Source organism: Fusarium odoratissimum (genome assembly GCF_000260195.1).
Source record: "Fusarium odoratissimum NRRL 54006 unplaced genomic scaffold supercont1.4, whole genome shotgun sequence".
Classification (NCBI taxonomy): Eukaryota; Fungi; Ascomycota; class Sordariomycetes; order Hypocreales; family Nectriaceae; genus Fusarium; species Fusarium odoratissimum.
The window spans coordinates 249,205-266,103 of NW_022158690.1; the positions used below are offsets into that span (position 1 = coordinate 249,205).

General features: G+C 49.7%; 6 protein-coding genes across 7 annotated transcripts; 3 read left to right on the plus strand and 3 right to left on the minus strand.

Annotated features, from left to right (window-relative positions):
• Positions 1-1,526: 1,526 nt before the first annotated feature.
• FOIG_03212 (uncharacterized protein) lies at positions 1,527-5,186 on the plus strand. The gene is made up of 2 exons (XM_031200969.1): positions 1,527-4,198; positions 4,250-5,186. The coding sequence occupies exons 1-2, from the start codon at positions 2,478-2,480 to the stop codon at positions 4,533-4,535; spliced, it is 2,007 nt and encodes a 668-aa protein (XP_031068493.1). The 5' UTR covers positions 1,527-2,477; the 3' UTR covers positions 4,536-5,186.
• Positions 4,270-7,791, minus strand: FOIG_03213 (uncharacterized protein). Its single transcript, XM_031200970.1, has 4 exons — positions 7,042-7,791; positions 6,294-6,987; positions 5,754-6,238; positions 4,270-5,701 (listed from the first exon to the last, which is right to left on the minus strand). The coding sequence occupies exons 1-4, from the start codon at positions 7,591-7,593 to the stop codon at positions 5,495-5,497; spliced, it is 1,938 nt and encodes a 645-aa protein (XP_031068494.1). The 5' UTR covers positions 7,594-7,791; the 3' UTR covers positions 4,270-5,494.
• A 481-nt stretch (positions 7,792-8,272) lies between these two features.
• FOIG_03214 (pre-rRNA-processing protein TSR3) lies at positions 8,273-9,898 on the plus strand. Its single transcript, XM_031200971.1, has one exon. It carries the CDS (start codon positions 8,548-8,550, stop codon positions 9,736-9,738), a length of 1,191 nt encoding a protein of 396 aa, XP_031068495.1. The 5' UTR covers positions 8,273-8,547; the 3' UTR covers positions 9,739-9,898.
• FOIG_03215 (translation initiation factor IF-2) lies at positions 8,377-13,325 on the minus strand. Of its 2 annotated transcripts, XM_031200972.1 has the most exons (3): positions 13,218-13,325; positions 10,243-13,165; positions 8,377-10,156 (listed from the first exon to the last, which is right to left on the minus strand). In XM_031200972.1, exons 1-3 carry the CDS (start codon positions 13,239-13,241, stop codon positions 10,005-10,007), a joined length of 3,099 nt encoding a protein of 1,032 aa, XP_031068496.1. In that variant the 5' UTR covers positions 13,242-13,325; the 3' UTR covers positions 8,377-10,004. The 2 variants fall into 2 exon arrangements, with proteins under 2 accessions (XP_031068496.1, XP_031068497.1); XM_031200973.1 differs by having other exon boundaries at positions 8,377-13,165.
• A 381-nt stretch (positions 13,326-13,706) lies between these two features.
• FOIG_03216 (uncharacterized protein) lies at positions 13,707-14,949 on the plus strand. Its single transcript, XM_031200974.1, has one exon. The coding sequence runs from the start codon at positions 13,823-13,825 to the stop codon at positions 14,840-14,842; it is 1,020 nt and encodes a 339-aa protein (XP_031068498.1). The 5' UTR covers positions 13,707-13,822; the 3' UTR covers positions 14,843-14,949.
• FOIG_03217 (uncharacterized protein) lies at positions 14,950-16,110 on the minus strand. The gene has a single exon (XM_031200975.1). It carries the CDS (start codon positions 16,001-16,003, stop codon positions 15,638-15,640), a length of 366 nt encoding a protein of 121 aa, XP_031068499.1. The 5' UTR covers positions 16,004-16,110; the 3' UTR covers positions 14,950-15,637.
• Between the last annotated feature and the right edge of the window lie 789 nt (positions 16,111-16,899).

Genomic DNA, 16,899 nt, shown 5'->3' on the forward strand with positions numbered 1-16,899 from the left:
TATGAAAATCCTGTGGAGTCAACGTTGACGCGGTCGGATTGAGTGGAATGAATAGAACCTGATCTTCAAAGGGAAAAGACACAAGTGGCGCTCGTTCCGCCTGCTTTAATCGATTCTCTAGGGCATAAGCTATGAGTTCAAACAGGCAACAGTGGATGATAGGTACAATATCTATGGAGTACAGTATGAAGAAAAGTGCCGTGTAGAGTCCCAGTCCCTGCAAGATCATTTGATGACCGAATGACCTCGGAAACGCCCAGATAGTAGTGATTTGAGACATCAATAGAACAAACTTACAAACACTTAGTCTGAAGTACGCGGCGATACATATTTGTATCAGCTTGAAACTGTAAGTTGGGATGCACTTCAGAAGATGGAAGAAGAACAAATACAAAACAGCCACATTGAAGTAGTACCCTAAGCCGAAAAAAACAAACTTGTGGCTGATGCAGCCATTACTGCAGCCGCGTTGAACCCCTGTCAACGTGCCGCGCCTAAGCTTGGTTCAACGTTTCTGGTTTCGGGATGAGATGGTCCACACCATTCAAGGGGGGGACCTGTTCATCGCTGCGATGGGCTGGGCTGGGCTGGACTGGGATGTTTGTCACTAGGCAAGAAGGTGATTAGTCAAGTTGATTGCTGACTCTGAACGAATTTATCAATATCACAAGGCCATTATTGCTTGTGATTTGGTATGACTGTTGCAGCTGAGAGGTGAGCGGATAAATGACGTGTTACAAGATACCTATAGCCTCTGGAGGTAGTACAAATGGATACATGTCACAAGCCGAGAGATATTCCTGGAGTCCACAGTCCACTGCAGGCAGGCAGTTTTCCCCACGCTACCTAAGAATGGAACCTCACCCCTGGGGCGTAAGAAAAACTTCGGAGCTTGAATCAGGGTGTCAAAAATACTTGACCAAGACTCATGCTAGGCTTATGCTAAACTTATCTTTTCATTTATTCAAAGCCTTGTCTTTTCTTACCCCCTTAGCTCACCTGCAAAAGCTGACCCGACCCCCCCTGTCATGTTCTACGGATGTTACACATGGAATCTGAGTCGGTCGGTACCTTTACCTTTACCTTTACTCTAAAGAAAAAAAGTATCCGTGCGTCAACGGGCATGGAAGTCTGTTTTCTCTATCACGTCCGCCTATGCATGTCTTTTTGAGTCTACCATTAACTTACATCTTACTCATTCTCCCCCCCCGCTAAGCCCGGCTCTGCTGGCTCTTTTCACTTGCTCGCTCTGATGAATTTGACTCTGTACTGTCCCATCCGTCCCCAGCATCCAATGTCATGGCATGACCCAATTACTTGGTAGACCCCCTATCACCATTAGTTGATTCCCTGGTGTTGTCGGATACCTATTTTGAGTCCCATCTCATTAGGTTGTTCTAGAGTTAGCCACGCCCCTCGGCGGTTTAATACAATTTCCCTTTTGTCCTTTCCCTTTCCCTTCCCTTTCTTCTGGTGATGCTTGTCATGGCCCGCCCCCCCTCGTTTCTTCTCGTACCGTACCTCGTGCCTTGCCTGTCTCGTCTCGTCTCGTTCTTGTTGTTTCCGAGTCGTAGCATTCTTATTTAGCTGCTGGCAACAAGAGAAGCTGTTGGCCTGCCCCGTTTTTCTCCTTCCTGGCCTGGAAAATAAGAAATATTGTCGTCGCCCCGAAAAAAAACGTAGCCATCCCCATCTCATTTCTCCTCCCTTTTCTTCCCTTCTTTCCCTCCTCTCCCTCACTCAAACATCCACCTCCCACATATTTTTCCCAACAACGACCAGTGGATTTTATCGTCGAATTCGTCAGACTTCATCAATTTGACACTATTCGCACATCTTAATCATCTCCAAATTGTCGTTATTTTCTGCGCCTGGTGTAGCAGTACCTCTTGACGCCCTTCAAGCGACGTATACCTCGCGATCGGCTCACCTTTTTCTCATAGAAGGCTGCATTCACTGTCAAAGTGGTTTCCCAACCCGAGATCTTGAGGCTATTCAGAGATTCGACCTACTCCACCGCCCGCACCTGCACTCCACATTCTGGCCACTCACAGCTCGTTTCACCTCGTCACTCTCCGACTGGACGCTTTCCCGCTTGCAACCATTCCGTTTCTGAAGAGGCCCGCACGCCACAGATCCAGGCATTTCTATTCGCTGTACCTGGTACTCAACTTGATGCTGCATTTCAGTGCCATTTAGCGTGTACCACTCACTACCACCTGTCGACCGCTATTCGTTGCCTTATCGACATTTGATGGTTTGAATTACAGCCTTGCCCTACGCGACGCCTTATCTGATCCTTGGGTTTTGATGCTGCAAATGCGAGGTTCCTTTGCCCGCTTCTAGCATTAACATCCCCTGTTTCCAATTTTGGCAATCAATTTGTCTAATGCAATAACCGCCTGTATTGGTGTTTCCATTCACAATCTTGTCATACGCGCTACACAAGGCTATTCATTGCCTCTCTACACCTCGGCATGGCTGCTACAGGCGCCGACACGTCTATGTCACGATACGACTCATCAGCCGGCGAACTCTCATCGCCTCCTTCCGGATCACTATCAGAACCTGGTTCACCATCACGAAATGGATCAAGTAGCCGAGCACCACAAGACTATGACGAGATCGTCGTCGTTTCCAGCGATGGCCAATATCAACACATCGGCCACCAGAATCACAGCGAACGCCCTCCACCGCCTATGCCACCCCAATCAGGCACAGGCCCCCCTAGACGATACGCACTTGTCGACAACCAATGGGTTCAATTAACAGCTGCAGGCGTCCCGCGCAAGAAGCCCGGACGCAAACCTGGAACCATTGTGAAACCTCGAAATTCGGACGGTGCCGATGCAGCAAAGGCTGCTCGAAAGCCTAGGAAACCTCGCGATCCTAATGCGCCAGCAATGCCACGCAAGAGAAAGATTGCCCCTGCAGATGGTGAGAGTGAAATTCCAGCAGATTCAAAGTCTCTTGCCGCAGCTGCATCATCCGCCGGCCAGGGACACATGTCGGATGTCTCTCATATATCAGCATTGTCACCTGCTCATCATAACCGTCAAACATCGTCTTCATCACATCAAGCCGAGCAACGTTATTCACCAAAGATGTTGAAGCGTGAACACTTTATGCAGAACATACTAAATTCGGATACGCCTGTAGAACGACCACAGTCTCAACCCCAATCTCAACCTCAGTCTCAGCCTCAGCATAATAGCTCTACATCTATACCTGTTCGCACCAGCGGTCAAAGCTACGACCCCATCCGTGGTAACTACGATCCGGTTCGTGAGACAATGGTTTCTCATAGCCCTTACCCCTCTACTTCTGGTTCGCCAAGGGCTGCTTCTCAGATGCCTAATCGATCGCCAACCATTGCGAGCCTTCTTGGTGGTAATGAATCACGTAGCTCATATCAGCCACCTTCGAACCAGCCTCGCTTCCAGGCACATGAACCATCTCAACCATCATCACCATCCAAAGAGCCTCGCGACATATTGACACCAACTCCTTCTTCGCGACCACCAGTACAGGAAGCAAAGAAGGATCCACCTCCTCCACCACCACCCGTTCAAAAGCCAGTCATCAAAGAGTCTAACTTCACCACCATTTCCAATGGTCCTATCAAAAAGTCATCACCAAAGCAGAAGCCTCACACTGGAGTTTCCACGCCAAAGACTGACACCCTCGATGATATGGGAGAAAGTGAAGGCCGCTCGATCCTCGACTTTGGTCGAGCTAAGCCAGGCGAAGAAGCCCAGGCCCCGACCATTGTTCTCAGTGTACCCATCCAGGCCGGCGAGACAAACAGATATGTCAATTTCATGCGCATGGCTGAAGAACGGTATGGATGGGATGCTCTTCACCCTCGCTTGGCTGCCAACCGAGACCGCAAGGCTCGCATTGCTGCGGCGGCTGCCTCTCTAGAAAAGGCGGAATCGGGCCGTGAATCTGGCGATGAAATGTCCGTTGATCTCTCCGATGCCGAGGCTAGCAACCCCGACAACGGCGCGACCAGCGGCCCTGATGCCCAGGCCAAGCCTAAGAAGAAGCGTAATTTCAAGGAGGATCAGTACGATGTTGATGATGATTTTGTCGACGATTCAGAGCTCCTATGGGAAGCTCAGGCGGCGGCAAGCCGTGACGGATTCTTTGTCTACTCTGGCCCTCTTGTACCTGAGGTCGAGAAGCCAGCTGCTGGGTATGTATCCTCCTTTTTTATATTATGTAATCAAGTATTAACAAGTAATAGCCATGATGGTCCCCCTAAGCGCGGACGGGGTGGAAGAGGTAGCAGAGGTGGTGGAAGAGGTGCGTCGACCAGAGGTGGGACAGGCAGCGGCCGCGGCGGAGGACCCGGATCTCGAGGTGGCTCTGTCACCCGAAAACCCCGTATCACTAAGCAGGAGAAGGCACAACGGGAACGTGAGAAGGCTGAGCGCGAAACAATGGCCCAAATGGCCAAGACACCTACCCATGGTGGCTACTCACTAAACCCAACCACACCATCCTTTGCTGTCAGCGAGTTAGGGGCTTAGGATCCTTCCTCATTTGCAAATGGTCCTCGTGACACGCCATCTACCTTTCGACACTGGCGTTGGGCTTAACACTCTTGAAAAGAGAAACAACATTCAAACAAAAGATGTGCTCTAGCTCAGCACACTTAACCTTCTGTCATCGTGCTATGCTCGCATCTGGCAGTATACACCGCCCACAACTATTTACACAGGAAATCCCGAGTCCTCACTTTTTTTTTCTTTTGTTTCACACTCTTCGAGGCTGTTTTGCAGATCATGGATGGCCCGGCATGGCCCCCTTAGGCGGTTTGTGGGAGTATTGGCGTGTAAGAGATTTGTTTGTGGGACTACAGGCGTTTACCTGGTTTACATGCTTGCAGATGGACGGCACATGGGTGACCCCGGTCATGAAGCAAGAAAAGACCAGAGATGATTGATAATTCGCCCTCAGACAATGGTGGCTTTTGAAAGCAGAACAGCCAGACAAGGCGTCACGACCATTCGGGCACTTCCCACAGGAGAGGACTAGTTCACCGGTATTAGATGTTAGAGTTGGAGTTGAACAATTGTAAAAGATGATGATGGTCTAATGACTATAGCAATAACCAGCCTATATCAAAATTGCGCTTTGCCATGTAATTTGCCCTGGTGACCAAAATCACAGACTTGAACTTCTAATTGCGTTTCGTCGTGAACAAACTCCTGTCGTCCATGATCTGAATCCAAATGCATTCAACGACTCAAGTTTGCGAAGAAGCCTGTCACAATCACAATACGCAAATCATTCGAGGCAACTGCCCACTTGACAAACCAGAAAGCATCCGCTGTCTCGCTTTTTCTCTTCTGTCCTATGCTCCAGTCCATCTTGATCAACAAACGAGAAAGCAGTCCTTCAACCCTTCTTTGAAGCCCCATCCCACTCTTCCACTTACTTCCTGCATATGCTGCCTGCTTCTATCCCGGGAAGCAAAACACTGTTCTTATGCGAGGCTGAATTCGGTGACCTCGCCCATCTCGTTGACAGTCTGTTCGCCGGTCTTGTATGAGGCACGCCACCGCAGCTTGGCGCTTGTGACCTTTTGAGCGCGGTTGCCCGCGTGCCAGATCTGCACCTCCTGCGTGATACCGCGGTTTTGCTGGGGGGCGAGATCGCGACCAGTCTGAGGCTTGAGCTGAAGTTCGTAGCCCTGAATTCATGTCAGTTTATGCCATGTCAGCAAACATGAAGGGTATGCTTACCTTTGTCACGGCGAGCTGGAAGTGAAGTTCGCCGATGGGCTGTGTCACGTTGTTGGAAAAGGCAAACACGATGTTGATAGCGTTCTCATTGCCAGGTGCTCGTCTGGCAATCATCTCAATCTTCACATTTGTGTTGCTCACAACAGCCTTGTGCTCCTTTGGCTTGCTTGGCTCTGGGGGGAGAGCAGAGGAGAAGCTCCACTCGTCATCATCGTTGGCTGTAGCAGCGGGTTGTGGTTGAGGGGGCGCAGGAGACGCGCGTTGAGAGTTCAAGTTGCCAGCACCAAGAATAGCGAATGGATCAGAGGCGGGCTGTGATGGGGGAGGAGGCTGCTGTTGGAAGTGAGGCTGAGGTGTCGTCGATTGAGAGACGGGCTGTGAGAAGGAGGCGAATTGTGAAAAGGGGGGAGGAGTTGGAGTTGAAACTTGACCTCGGGCAGAGTTGTCCTGAGTCATGGAAGATAATAACGCAGGTCCAGGAATATCTGGTCAACGTTTTAGTATAGTAATGGGCATGGGCAGTTTGTGTTGGCAACTTACTTTGATTTGCGCCAAAACCCAGAGCAATACCGCCGCCTTGCCCGAAACTGCTCGACTCTCCGCCAATATCTAGGCCGAGGAGGTCATTCTCAAGGCCTCCGGCGTTCGCAGAAGGTGCAGCGGCATTGCTTGACTGAGCACCATTACTGCTGGCATCAACATCAAAGTCGATGAGAGACAGCTCATTCGTTGCGCTTGAAGACGATGCTGTAACTCCTGGAGTAGAGGGGGGAGGTCCACCGGCGGCAACCTTGGCAGCGCCCTCTATATCGCCCTTCTTCATCAGCTTATATCGCTCTGCTGTTCGGTGTATGCTGTCGTTGATCTCGAGCAGCTTGGCGACAGCCTCGTGATCGTCAGATTCCTCTTCACACATCTTCTGGATCTTAGGCTGGGCGCTCTGTAGGGCAGCAGCCAATTCGCTGAAGACATCGCCATCTTCCATCTTGTCACCCTCCTTGAAGGAGTCGAGTCGCTCCTCTAGTAATCGCGCCTTAGCCTGGATCTTGGCAACCTCCTCAGCAGCCTTTGCGCGGTAGTCGGTCTTTGACCGTGTATCGTAGCCAGCCATGATCTTCATAAGTCGGTTGGCTTCTTGGAGATCCTCGGGGGTACCGCGGCGAATGAGTTCCTGAAGTTTAGCTGATTGCGCCTCTCGCTCTTCCTCTTCCATTTCCTCAGCGGACTTGAGGTTCTACATGATCTGTTCAGTACGGGACACATATCATGCAGAAGCGAATTAACTTACATCACTGGGATTCAATACAGCAGCATCCTCTCTCCGCACTTCAGGAAAGACGTATCCTTTATAACTCAATAATCGGTGCATATCCCTAATAAATCCTAGATCCTCCTTGTATCGGCTCGTTTCGCATATCGTCCCTCGCCATTCCTCAATCGCCTCGAGGATTTTGGCCTGGACTCGTGTAGGGCGCATTGGCGGCCGTTCGGGAAACCTTCTGACGAGCTCATTGAGGAACTCCTTTGTACCGATTTGTAGGTGAAAGGGGTATCCGCAGTTTTTAACACATATGTCAAGAAGGCCCAGGGCGAGCAGAGCAACGTTGGGGTTGCGATGATTGATGTAGTTGACAATTGCAGTAGCAGCCTCACGAGGAGCACTTCCCTTCTTTGAGTTTATAAGGTCGGCGATCTCGAGATTGAGGGCGAGGTTGGGTTCGTAGTTCTCGGGACTGCAGGCAGCCTGGATGAAGCGCTGGAGCTGGGAGGGGGTTCGGCCAGATGATGGCAAATCGCCCCAACGATCGCGAGCCGCAGCGCGAGCAGAAGCGGCTTCCATTGCGAATGTATAATACTGATATGCACACACAAAATGACGATGTTATTCGTGGTATTTTGCGCGCGCGCGTTGGTCGAGGACGACGGGTGTGAGGTAGTGCTACGTTGATAGAAGGGTGAGCTGGTCAACTGGACCAAGGTACTAAAGTAAGGTAAGGTACTAATGGATGGAGTCCAGTACCACCTAAGAGTCTGGCGGGTGGTCGACCGAATACGGAGCAAGCCTACGGAAACGGCCTAAAACAAGCAAGACAAGTAGATACGGCAATCAATGTCGTCCAAAACTAAAAAAGAAAGGGCATAAGTTCTTAATTAAAACAAAAGCCCCCTTGCCATGTTGTCTTGCTCTATCATGGTCTTTGAACTTGGACAGGTACCTAGGTAGCCAACGGACCTGTAGACAATACGATGATACAGATGGTAGGTACTAAAGGTACCACAGCTAAAGAGGTAAGATGTGGCTCTGTGGCGCAGTCATGGGAAAAGCAGCCAATCAGCCACGTGACAGCATCGACCATTTTAGGTTGACCACGGGGACCTTGAGATAGGATGCTAAAATAAACTCATCAACGAGTCACCCTAAACTTATGCTAACTTCCCTAAGCTTTTATGTAGCTTAGGGTCGAGGTCCTAAGTTTTCTTGCCCCCCGTCCGCAGGCCCCCGTTACAGCGGCGTCATAGCGGATTTGATGCTGAAGCCTTAGCTTACAAGTGCTAGGGGACCCCAGCGCTCAGTGTCAGTGCCCTCTCGAGTTGCTGCCCCTCACTGACTGACGGAATCAATCAACCCCACCATGAGAATCTTATCAACCCATCATCCATAGCTTTTTGGAGGAGGCAAATTTAATTTTGACGTCCCCTGCGATTACTTGCATTCGAGACGTCAACTACACATACCTCCGAACAATACCACATAACATCCAATACAAAACAGACATTCGCTAAACTGTCCAAAATGGTCCGCCACAAAAAAGATTTCGCCTCCAAGGGTAGAAAAGGAGGTCCAGCCCTGCGACGAGGACCCCGCCGTGATGATGATGGTGATGGTTCTTCGCGCCCAGCTTTCAAAGCCGCCTGCTGGGATCTCGGCCATTGCGATCCTAAGCGCTGTTCCGGAAAGAAACTCATGAAACTTGGAATGATGCGCGACCTGCATCTCGGCCAACGCCATAACGGAGTCATTATCACACCCAATGGCAAACATACCGTCTCCCCTGCCGATCGCGAGCTCATGGACCAGTACGGCGCTGCTGTTGTAGAGTGCTCTTGGGCGAGAACGCAGGAGGTTCAGTGGAATAAAGTTGGTGGGAAGTGCGAGCGGTTGTTGCCGTACCTTGTCGCTGCGAATACGGTCAACTATGGCAAGCCCTGGCGTCTGAACTGTGTTGAAGCGCTGGCTGCAGCTTTCTACATTTGTGGTCACTCAGATTGGGCGGAGCAGATTCTTGCACCGTTTTCATACGGACCATCCTTCCTCGAGATCAACCACAGCTTACTCAAGCGATATGCTGCATGTGCGGATGAGGCGGAGATCAAGAAGACTGAAGAAGAGTGGATGGAGCAACTGGAGAAAGAATACGCAGAGAGTCGAGAGGAAGGAAACGACGATATATGGACCAGCGGAAATACCAATCGAAGGCGTATTCAATCTTCTGACGATGAGGACGACGACGAAGAGGATGACAGTGGTGAAGAGGAAGAAGGAAGCGTGGACGGTATATATCTTGGCAAGAAGCCCCCTAAAGCTCAGCCAGAAGAGGAGGAGGAGGAGGAGGGAAAGGATCGCTACGCAATATCTGACGACTCAGATGACGAGGACGCGATGGCCGAGATTCGTCGCAAAGTTCTCGCCTCAAAGACCTTCACTAACCCCAATCAACAAGACGATAAGAAACCTGCCATCATTCCCAACCCACATCAACACCAGCAGCAGTTCAGGCCTAATACCAGCGTCCAACCTGACTCGGACAACGAGAGGAGCGGAAGCGAGGATGACGATGACGATGATGAATTTGATAACATCATTGAGGCTACACCGGTGACTGATCGTATTGGGTTGGCTAAATTGGAAAAGGAGCGTAACCAGGCTACTATTACGACGAGGACGTTCTCATCCAATGCTGTGGGAGCGCCATCTCGAAGTTGAGCATAGGGTTACCAAATAGAAATCGTATAAGAACTCTTACCACATCACTGATTCAACAATTTAAAGAATGGGGTCATGGAATTGTAACTTTTAGTATTAACAGTGAAATTTGGTATATCGTCCCTCTATCCAACACCCAAATCTTGGCATGCTCTTCCGTCATAAGACCATGTCTGCATATGCATCTATTCATACACAACTCCCTTTCCTCAGAGAGCGACCACCTTTTGATTTCCACTTTTTGTACATATTTTACAGTTCTGTTGTTACAGTGTCCGCCTTTCCTTAATTACCTCATATGTCTGGATCTGATCGTCGATCTGTAGCTCCTGGAAGTCTTCAAGACCGATACCACACTCGGTACCTTTACCCATCTCCATGACGTCCTTTTTGACATGCTTGAGTGTGTCTATTTTGCCTGTGGATTAAGTCAGCATCAGGAAGAGAAACACAAAGAGTAAGGAGATGGGTAGAATGTGTAGAAAGGAGAAAGGCGTAACTTACCATCATAGACGACCTCTCCACCACGGATAACCCTGACCATGGACGTCCGCTTGATAGTGCCGTTGCGGATCTTGCAACCGGCGATATTCTTCTGCAATCTCTTCCTGACGTTGATGGCAAATACTTGCAATACGTCTGCTTCGCCGAGGACCTTGTGTGTAATATTATGTGGTAGCAGGTCCGATAGTGCACTCTTAACATCATCGACAACGTGATAAATGACGCTGTGATCGATGATGCGCACACCGGCCTCTTCGGCACGCTGACGAATATGAGGAAGGATAGGCATGTTGAAGTTGACGATGATACTCTTGGATGCAGCAGCGTGGTCGACGTCATACTCGGAGATTGCGCCGACGCCAGATCGTAAGAGCTTAGATTGGACTTCGTTGTTTCCGAGTTCCTGAACAGTGCCACAGACAGCCTCCACGGACCCAGCGACATCAGCCTTGACAATGAAGTTCTGGTAGAGGATGCCGGGCTCAGTCTTGGCAGGCTCTGCTTCAGTGCCCTCAGCTTCTGCAGCAGCGGCGGCTTCCTCAGCGGCCTCCTTCTCACGCTGACGCTGCTCTTGTTCAGCTAGTTGCTTAGAGCTCTCTAGTCTTTCAGCCATTTCCTCACGGTACTCAACCGCTGTCCTAGCTTTGCCCTCATCAGGCGCCTGAAGAACTTGTTCTCCAGCATCAGGCAGCTCGCGCCAGCCAAGGATCTGGACAGGAGTTCCAGGGGGTGCCTCGGGGACCTCGACACCAGCTTCGTTGCGAAGGCCACGAATCTTGGCCCACGATTTGCCGGCCACGATAATATCACCAAGACGTAGAGTTCCTCGCTTGACAAGCACTGTGGCGGTCTTGCCAGTTTGCTTGATGCTAGATTCTAGAACCCAACCCTCAGCCATGCCATCTGCTTCAGCGCGAACATCGAGGATTTCAGACAAGGTGACGATGTTCTCTTCGAGATCTTGCATGCCCTTGCCCGTCTTGCCGCTTACGGGTACCACCTGGACATCACCGCCATAGTCTTCAATTTCAACGCCATGACGGGCAAGATCAGCTTTGACTTGGTCCACTCGAGCGTCTTCCTTATCGATCTTGTTTATTGCCACGATGATAGGAACCTTGGCAGCCGTAGCGTGTTTCAGAGCCTCTAAAGTCTGTGGCATAACACTGTCGTCGGCAGCCACAACCAGCACTACAATATCTGTGACATTGGCGCCTCGCTGACGCATAGACAAGAACGCAGCGTGACCTGGTGTATCAAGGAAGGTAATCTGTTTGCCTGACGACATTTGTACGACAAAGGCACCGATGTGTTGTGTGATGCCACCGTGCTCCTGGGCAGCAATCGAAGACTTACGTAGCCAATCCAAAAGAGTAGTCTTTCCGTGATCGACGTGGCCCATAATGGTGACAACAGGAGGCCTGCTTGGCAATAGGGATGGATCTTCGGGCGCCGGTCGAGGCTGGAGGTCGCGCTGAGAACCAGTGTCCACTGTGGGATCATAGCCGTACTCCTGAGCGACAAGGGCTGCCGTATCACCAGTCATGATGGTTTCCTCCGAGAGATCCTCAAATCCCATGGACTCCAGATCATGTAAAAAGTCGGTTATACGGATCTGGAGAGCACCGGCCAAGTTGGAGATGCTAATGTACTCGGGGAGAAAGATGGGTACGGGAGCAGCCTCTGCAGCTTCCTCAAGGCGTTTTCTTGCATCTCTCTCGGCCTTCTTACGCTGTCTAGCTTCCCAGCGTCGAATTGAATCTTCATCAAAGTCATCATCTTCGGCCTCGTTCCGACGAACATTCTTGGGGCGCTTGTCCTTCTTGTCTCTCCGCCTATCAAACACATCGTCTTCCTCCATCTCGAAACGTGACTTGCGCCTTATCTGGTCTTCCTGCGACTGCTGAGAATCTTGTAACATGCCATCCGCCCCCTGAAGCGCATCCTTGTATTGGTCGCTGGGGCCAGGTCTGCTACGAATATTTGTGACCCGACTTTCAAGTGCGTCCCAGAAACCATCATTCTCGCGGCCTGGTTTTTCTTTCAGCTTGCGGGAGCGCTTAAGCTGGCCCCATACGCTCTCATCATCTTCCTGGCCTGTTGCTGGTGCGACGTTTTGCGGTTTGTTCTTGTTTTGATTCTCTGCAGGTTTCGCCTCCGTTTGTCTACTGATGAGGGGTATATGAGTATCAACCTTTCGAGCGCTGAAAGCTCCCCAAGGGGGTGCAGCCGGCTTGGGAGACTCATTAGTAGACCATGACTTGGGCGTTGCCACTGGAGCCGGTGTGCGATCTGTCCTGAAAGCTTCAGCAAGAATTGAGCTTGACAACAGGTTCGATGGGGGCGTTGTTGGCTTTGCGTCCCGCTGTTGCTGTTGTCTGGCATGGTTGTTTCCGTCGTTCGATCGGTTTGGTTGCTGGTTGACTCTCGCTTGAGGTGTATTTTTCTTCTGGCTTTGATTTTGATTTGCGTTCTGGAGGCCTGGTGGCTTCTTGATGTTGCTTTGTGCAGATGGCGGGGTGGGGGCAGCCTTAACATTGGGAGTAGGTTTCTTCAAAGGCAATCCCATCTTTTTACGAGCTTCTAGCTCATGAGGAAGCAAGTCAACGCTTTGCTTCGAAGCATCTGGTGACGGCTTGTTCGCAAATGCTCCGAAAGACCCTAATCCAGCTCCGAACCCGCCAGGAAAACCACTCCCCGGGAAGCCTCCCGGCTTGCCATTATCGTTCGGTCCGTGAAGTATAGAGCTCGTCGACAAGGCGCGCACACCAGGTAATCGTAGATAGTGACACGAAGATGGCCGAATGGCTCTAACTGATGTTATTGGGGCTCCGACGCTGGATACATGGCGATCTCTGGGCTGCGAATCCCTGGGCGAGAGTTTGTGACGGCAGAAGGCACATACGTAGGAATTACCGCGCTCCTGGATATTGTGTAAGACGTTTGCTAATAGTGACCGATGGTCAAGAACTAACCTGTGAGGTGCGCACTCTCAACATTGCCGCGATGGGGAATTGGCAGATTTGGAGCGAATCTGCTTCGACATTGGCTTTGCAACCGAATAAGTTGAAGGTGCTATAAGTTAGTCTAGAATAGAAATCCAAACTTAGTGGAGTTCTAGTTAACCACAGTGGGCATCCAATCGCTCTGGGCACCCTCGGCGCCGGGATTGTCCGCCACAGTTAGAGGACAATGGATGGACGTCATTTGGCCCAGTCGGCCTATCTCTGAGCTTCAATTAGTGAGCCAAGATGATGATATTGAATTCAAAAATTTAGATAGTCTAGGAGAGTAAACTGGGAGTTACTCTATGAAACCGCTAAAACTCTTTTTGGTCATTCCTTTCGGTAAGGTAGTTATTACATCAGACATATTTTGAAATAATAAACGCTATGTCTATGGACGTATCCAGCCAATGGATCTTTTGTGGAACCAAGATTCGAACATGATTTCTACTCATTCTTCGAGAACACATTTCCAACTTACACCTCCTGCCTACATATACCTTACGACAATATCTAATATCACCCTTTTTTTTCCCACCAAAACTCAGTGATCAGCAAGCCAAATCTCATAAAAAATGACACCGAATAAGAGAGGAGGGAAACAGAAATCGACCCAGTTCGTCGACAAAAAGAATGAGGCTCCCCCTTCACCTTTCAAGCGGCCCCCTGAGGTCCTTGAGCCGTTCATCAACGCTCTGGACAAGAAGCACGTCTATGTCACACATGTTGATAACAAACCCGCCGAATTCAAACGAAAGATCTTCCTCGTGCCTGTTGGCATGAACATTGTCGTTGTACTTCTCTTTGTTCTTCGGATGTGGTGGATTCTCCCCTGGTATTGGTCCCTCATCATGACTGGTTTGGGCCACGATAACGAAACCACCTGGAACACTGCAGACTCAACGTGGTCTGAGATTGCCTGGGAGATCGGAAAACGCTCTGGGACGATGATGATTGATTTTATCCTGTTCATCTTTGTCTGGCCCTGGCCTGTGGAATTTGTCGCTGGACAAGCCCGTGGTAATCCCTGTCAATGGCGATGGCAAGTCGGCTTCCGCGAGCAGGAGATTTATGTCCGTCGAAGCCGAGAATGGGATCAAGCTCTCACGGACATCTTTACGGACGAAGGCTCCAAGAAGATTCTGCTCACGTACATCAATCATGCGACGTCTCCTATTCTTCAGGAGCAAAAGACCGGATATCTCCTGATGAATGGCCACTGGGATTTGGATTGGGCACGTATGATACTCGCACACCGCCTGGTGGATAAGAAGGAGATTGCACTTGAGGCCTTCAAGAGCGTGGTTCTTGTCCACCACGCTGACTACGGTTGGATATCTTACGATGTGCGCGGTAGTGGTGCGTCAAGTGAGGATGAGCGACGGCGACAAGTCTTTGCATTTCGAGACGTGCTCATTGCGCTTGGAAAGGAGGACTTGTTCTATCGCTGGGTTGAGATTGTTCAATTCGAAGCGACACAGCCGGGCGGATTCGGTCCTAAGGAGCAAGAGGCAGCGGCCAAGAGAATTAGGGAGTTGTTTGAAAATGAGAATATTGACTTCGATGAACTTTGGAAGAAGAGTGTTGGGATATAATTTTTAAAGGAGATATTATCTATAATATTTTATATTATTATTTATTTACATAAAACCACTTACTCTTCAATGAAAAATCTAAAAGTATAAACAAAGTAGTTAAAAAGAATTATTACTATTATTAAATATTAACTACTTACATACTTACTTACACGCCCAGCATCCACTCTCTAAGCGGTGGATCTACTGCGCGCCCTGCTTTCGCCTGGGTATTTTCTTTGCTCACACTTATGGCCTCGTCGCTTCCCTAGTACAGGCGTCCCCATCCTAGGGGGGCCAGGGGCCATACAGAGTCTCTGAGGGGGGTTTGTAAGGTGGCATGACGGCTGTGATTCGAACTCAGAAGCTCTGGGCAGCGCCGCTGCCCAGAACTCCTGGGATGAACCACTCCGCCATGTCACCCCCAGAGGCCCCCCGCTTGTTGACAGAGACTCTGTTGTGATTGTTAATGAAGGCATGGGCTGCGGTAACGGTGGTGGGCGCGGGGTGCAGCTGGCAGGCAGCTGGCTGATTCACGCTGAGCTTCCACTGTGGTGAATGCAAAGTCAAAATCACCACACCGGCCAGCAATATGCATGGCCCCGCAGTGAATGCGTCACATGCTCAAAGGGGAAAGCATATTTGCGTCCTCGTGGATCATATCAAAGTTTGGTGGTAGTGAGCCAACTCATCAACCAACAATCATTTTGATATATATGCCAAAGGCCGGTTGTGCAATATCCGCTCGCAAGGTCGATGCGGTTCAACTTTATTGCAATGCTTGCATAGTTGACAGCCACAAGTAATTCCGTCTGGTTAAACTGTTGAACAGAGTAACACAAGCGCATGGCATGCGAACCGATCTTCGTCCATATAGAGATATCCAAGCACCCCTGACTTCAGGGGTCGGCTGTGAGGGTAACCAAGAGCGACAGTTGACCAACACAATCGTGAGATTCTGGTGTAGGTTTGTAGTCTGTGAAATATCGCGATTATATACCAGTCGTGTATGGTCGTTAAATAAAGAGATTTTCGCCGCTGCCTAATTTGGAGTTGATGAGTTGCGTCCGAGTCTGTCATGAATGGGAATGAGAGCTGGGGGGAACATCTGTGCCTTTTTTGAGTGCATGATTGAGGATGCGCGGCCTCTATTGAGCTTCTTGTCCATGTAGCGGTAGTCATCGAAAGCCAAGGGTATTGTTAGATGACAGGATAAAGTGTAGTTGAAGTGTGTGGTGGAGTTACGTGTCGTGTCTGGCTGACTAACGCCACCACATGTTAGTGCTCGAGGTGGACTTCCACGGTTTCACGTGCGGAGAATCCTAGCAGAGTAGGAGTGCAACAGGACGGGACCGGACATAAAGCGGTGAAACAGGTCTCTATACTTGCTATAGAGCCTCAAAAGGAAGAATTGGACGATAGAAGAGAAAGGTGCATTGGAAACAGAGGAAGGAAGTTGGCTTCAGAACAGGAGTTTTATTGGTCACATCCCAATAACAAAGCCAATATATATAGTATGGGGAATGCTGACTGAAAATATCATCCTTGCTGGATTATCGATGAGCTGTTTGTTGTTTGGTTGGACAACCACCAGGAAGCCTCTCAAGCTTATGGTTGGTCGTGTAAGCTGGGTCGACCCTTTAGGCATCCTTTCATGCGATTCTTGAAGGTGCTTTTCCCCTCAATCTCGTAAACAGAAAATATTATAGTGAAAGGGAGTTGTTATTGAAGCCTACTATCACAGAATAACTATTGGATGGTACTCGTTAGAGAATGACACAACTACGAGGTTCTTTCCCCTTACACTTTAGAGACCTCGTATAAGTTACCTTTCATACCTCTAACCTTACCGAGGTGGGAGAGATTCATTCCTCTTTCTCGTATACTTAATTAAACCAATCCTCAGAAACCAATTGTTATTTGTGAAGTATTTTGTGTAGAGAGTCGTTATGGTGTCTTTTACCCTAATCTCTAGTATTTGTTTGTTGCTTTTCGTTCATGTGTCCGAGTCACTCACTGCCTCACAAGACGGATCATCGTCGGCTGATGGATGGTCAACTCCCAACCCAACACATCGC

Coding starts and splice junctions, on each gene's coding strand:
- FOIG_03213 (XM_031200970.1), bottom strand. CDS start 7,593: ATGGAAGCCGCTTCTGCTCGCGCTGCGGCTCGCGATCGTTGGGGCGAT. Junction 6,988..7,041: donor CTGTATTGAATCCCAGTGAT/GTAAGTTAATTC, acceptor CAGATCATGTAG/AACCTCAAGTCCGCTGAGGA. Junction 6,239..6,293: donor GGGTTTTGGCGCAAATCAAA/GTAAGTTGCCAA, acceptor AACGTTGACCAG/ATATTCCTGGACCTGCGTTA.
- FOIG_03217 (XM_031200975.1), bottom strand. CDS start 16,003: ATGACTACCGCTACATGGACAAGAAGCTCAATAGAGGCCGCGCATCCT.
- FOIG_03215 (XM_031200972.1), bottom strand. CDS start 13,241: ATGTTGAGAGTGCGCACCTCACAG. Junction 13,166..13,217: donor TGAGAGTGCGCACCTCACAG/GTTAGTTCTTGA, acceptor CACAATATCCAG/GAGCGCGGTAATTCCTACGT. Junction 10,157..10,242: donor TGGAGAGGTCGTCTATGATG/GTAAGTTACGCC, acceptor CTTAATCCACAG/GCAAAATAGACACACTCAAG.
- FOIG_03216 (XM_031200974.1), top strand. CDS start 13,823: ATGACACCGAATAAGAGAGGAGGGAAACAGAAATCGACCCAGTTCGTC.
- FOIG_03212 (XM_031200969.1), top strand. CDS start 2,478: ATGGCTGCTACAGGCGCCGACACGTCTATGTCACGATACGACTCATCA. Junction 4,199..4,249: donor GTCGAGAAGCCAGCTGCTGG/GTATGTATCCTC, acceptor AACAAGTAATAG/CCATGATGGTCCCCCTAAGC.
- FOIG_03214 (XM_031200971.1), top strand. CDS start 8,548: ATGGTCCGCCACAAAAAAGATTTCGCCTCCAAGGGTAGAAAAGGAGGT.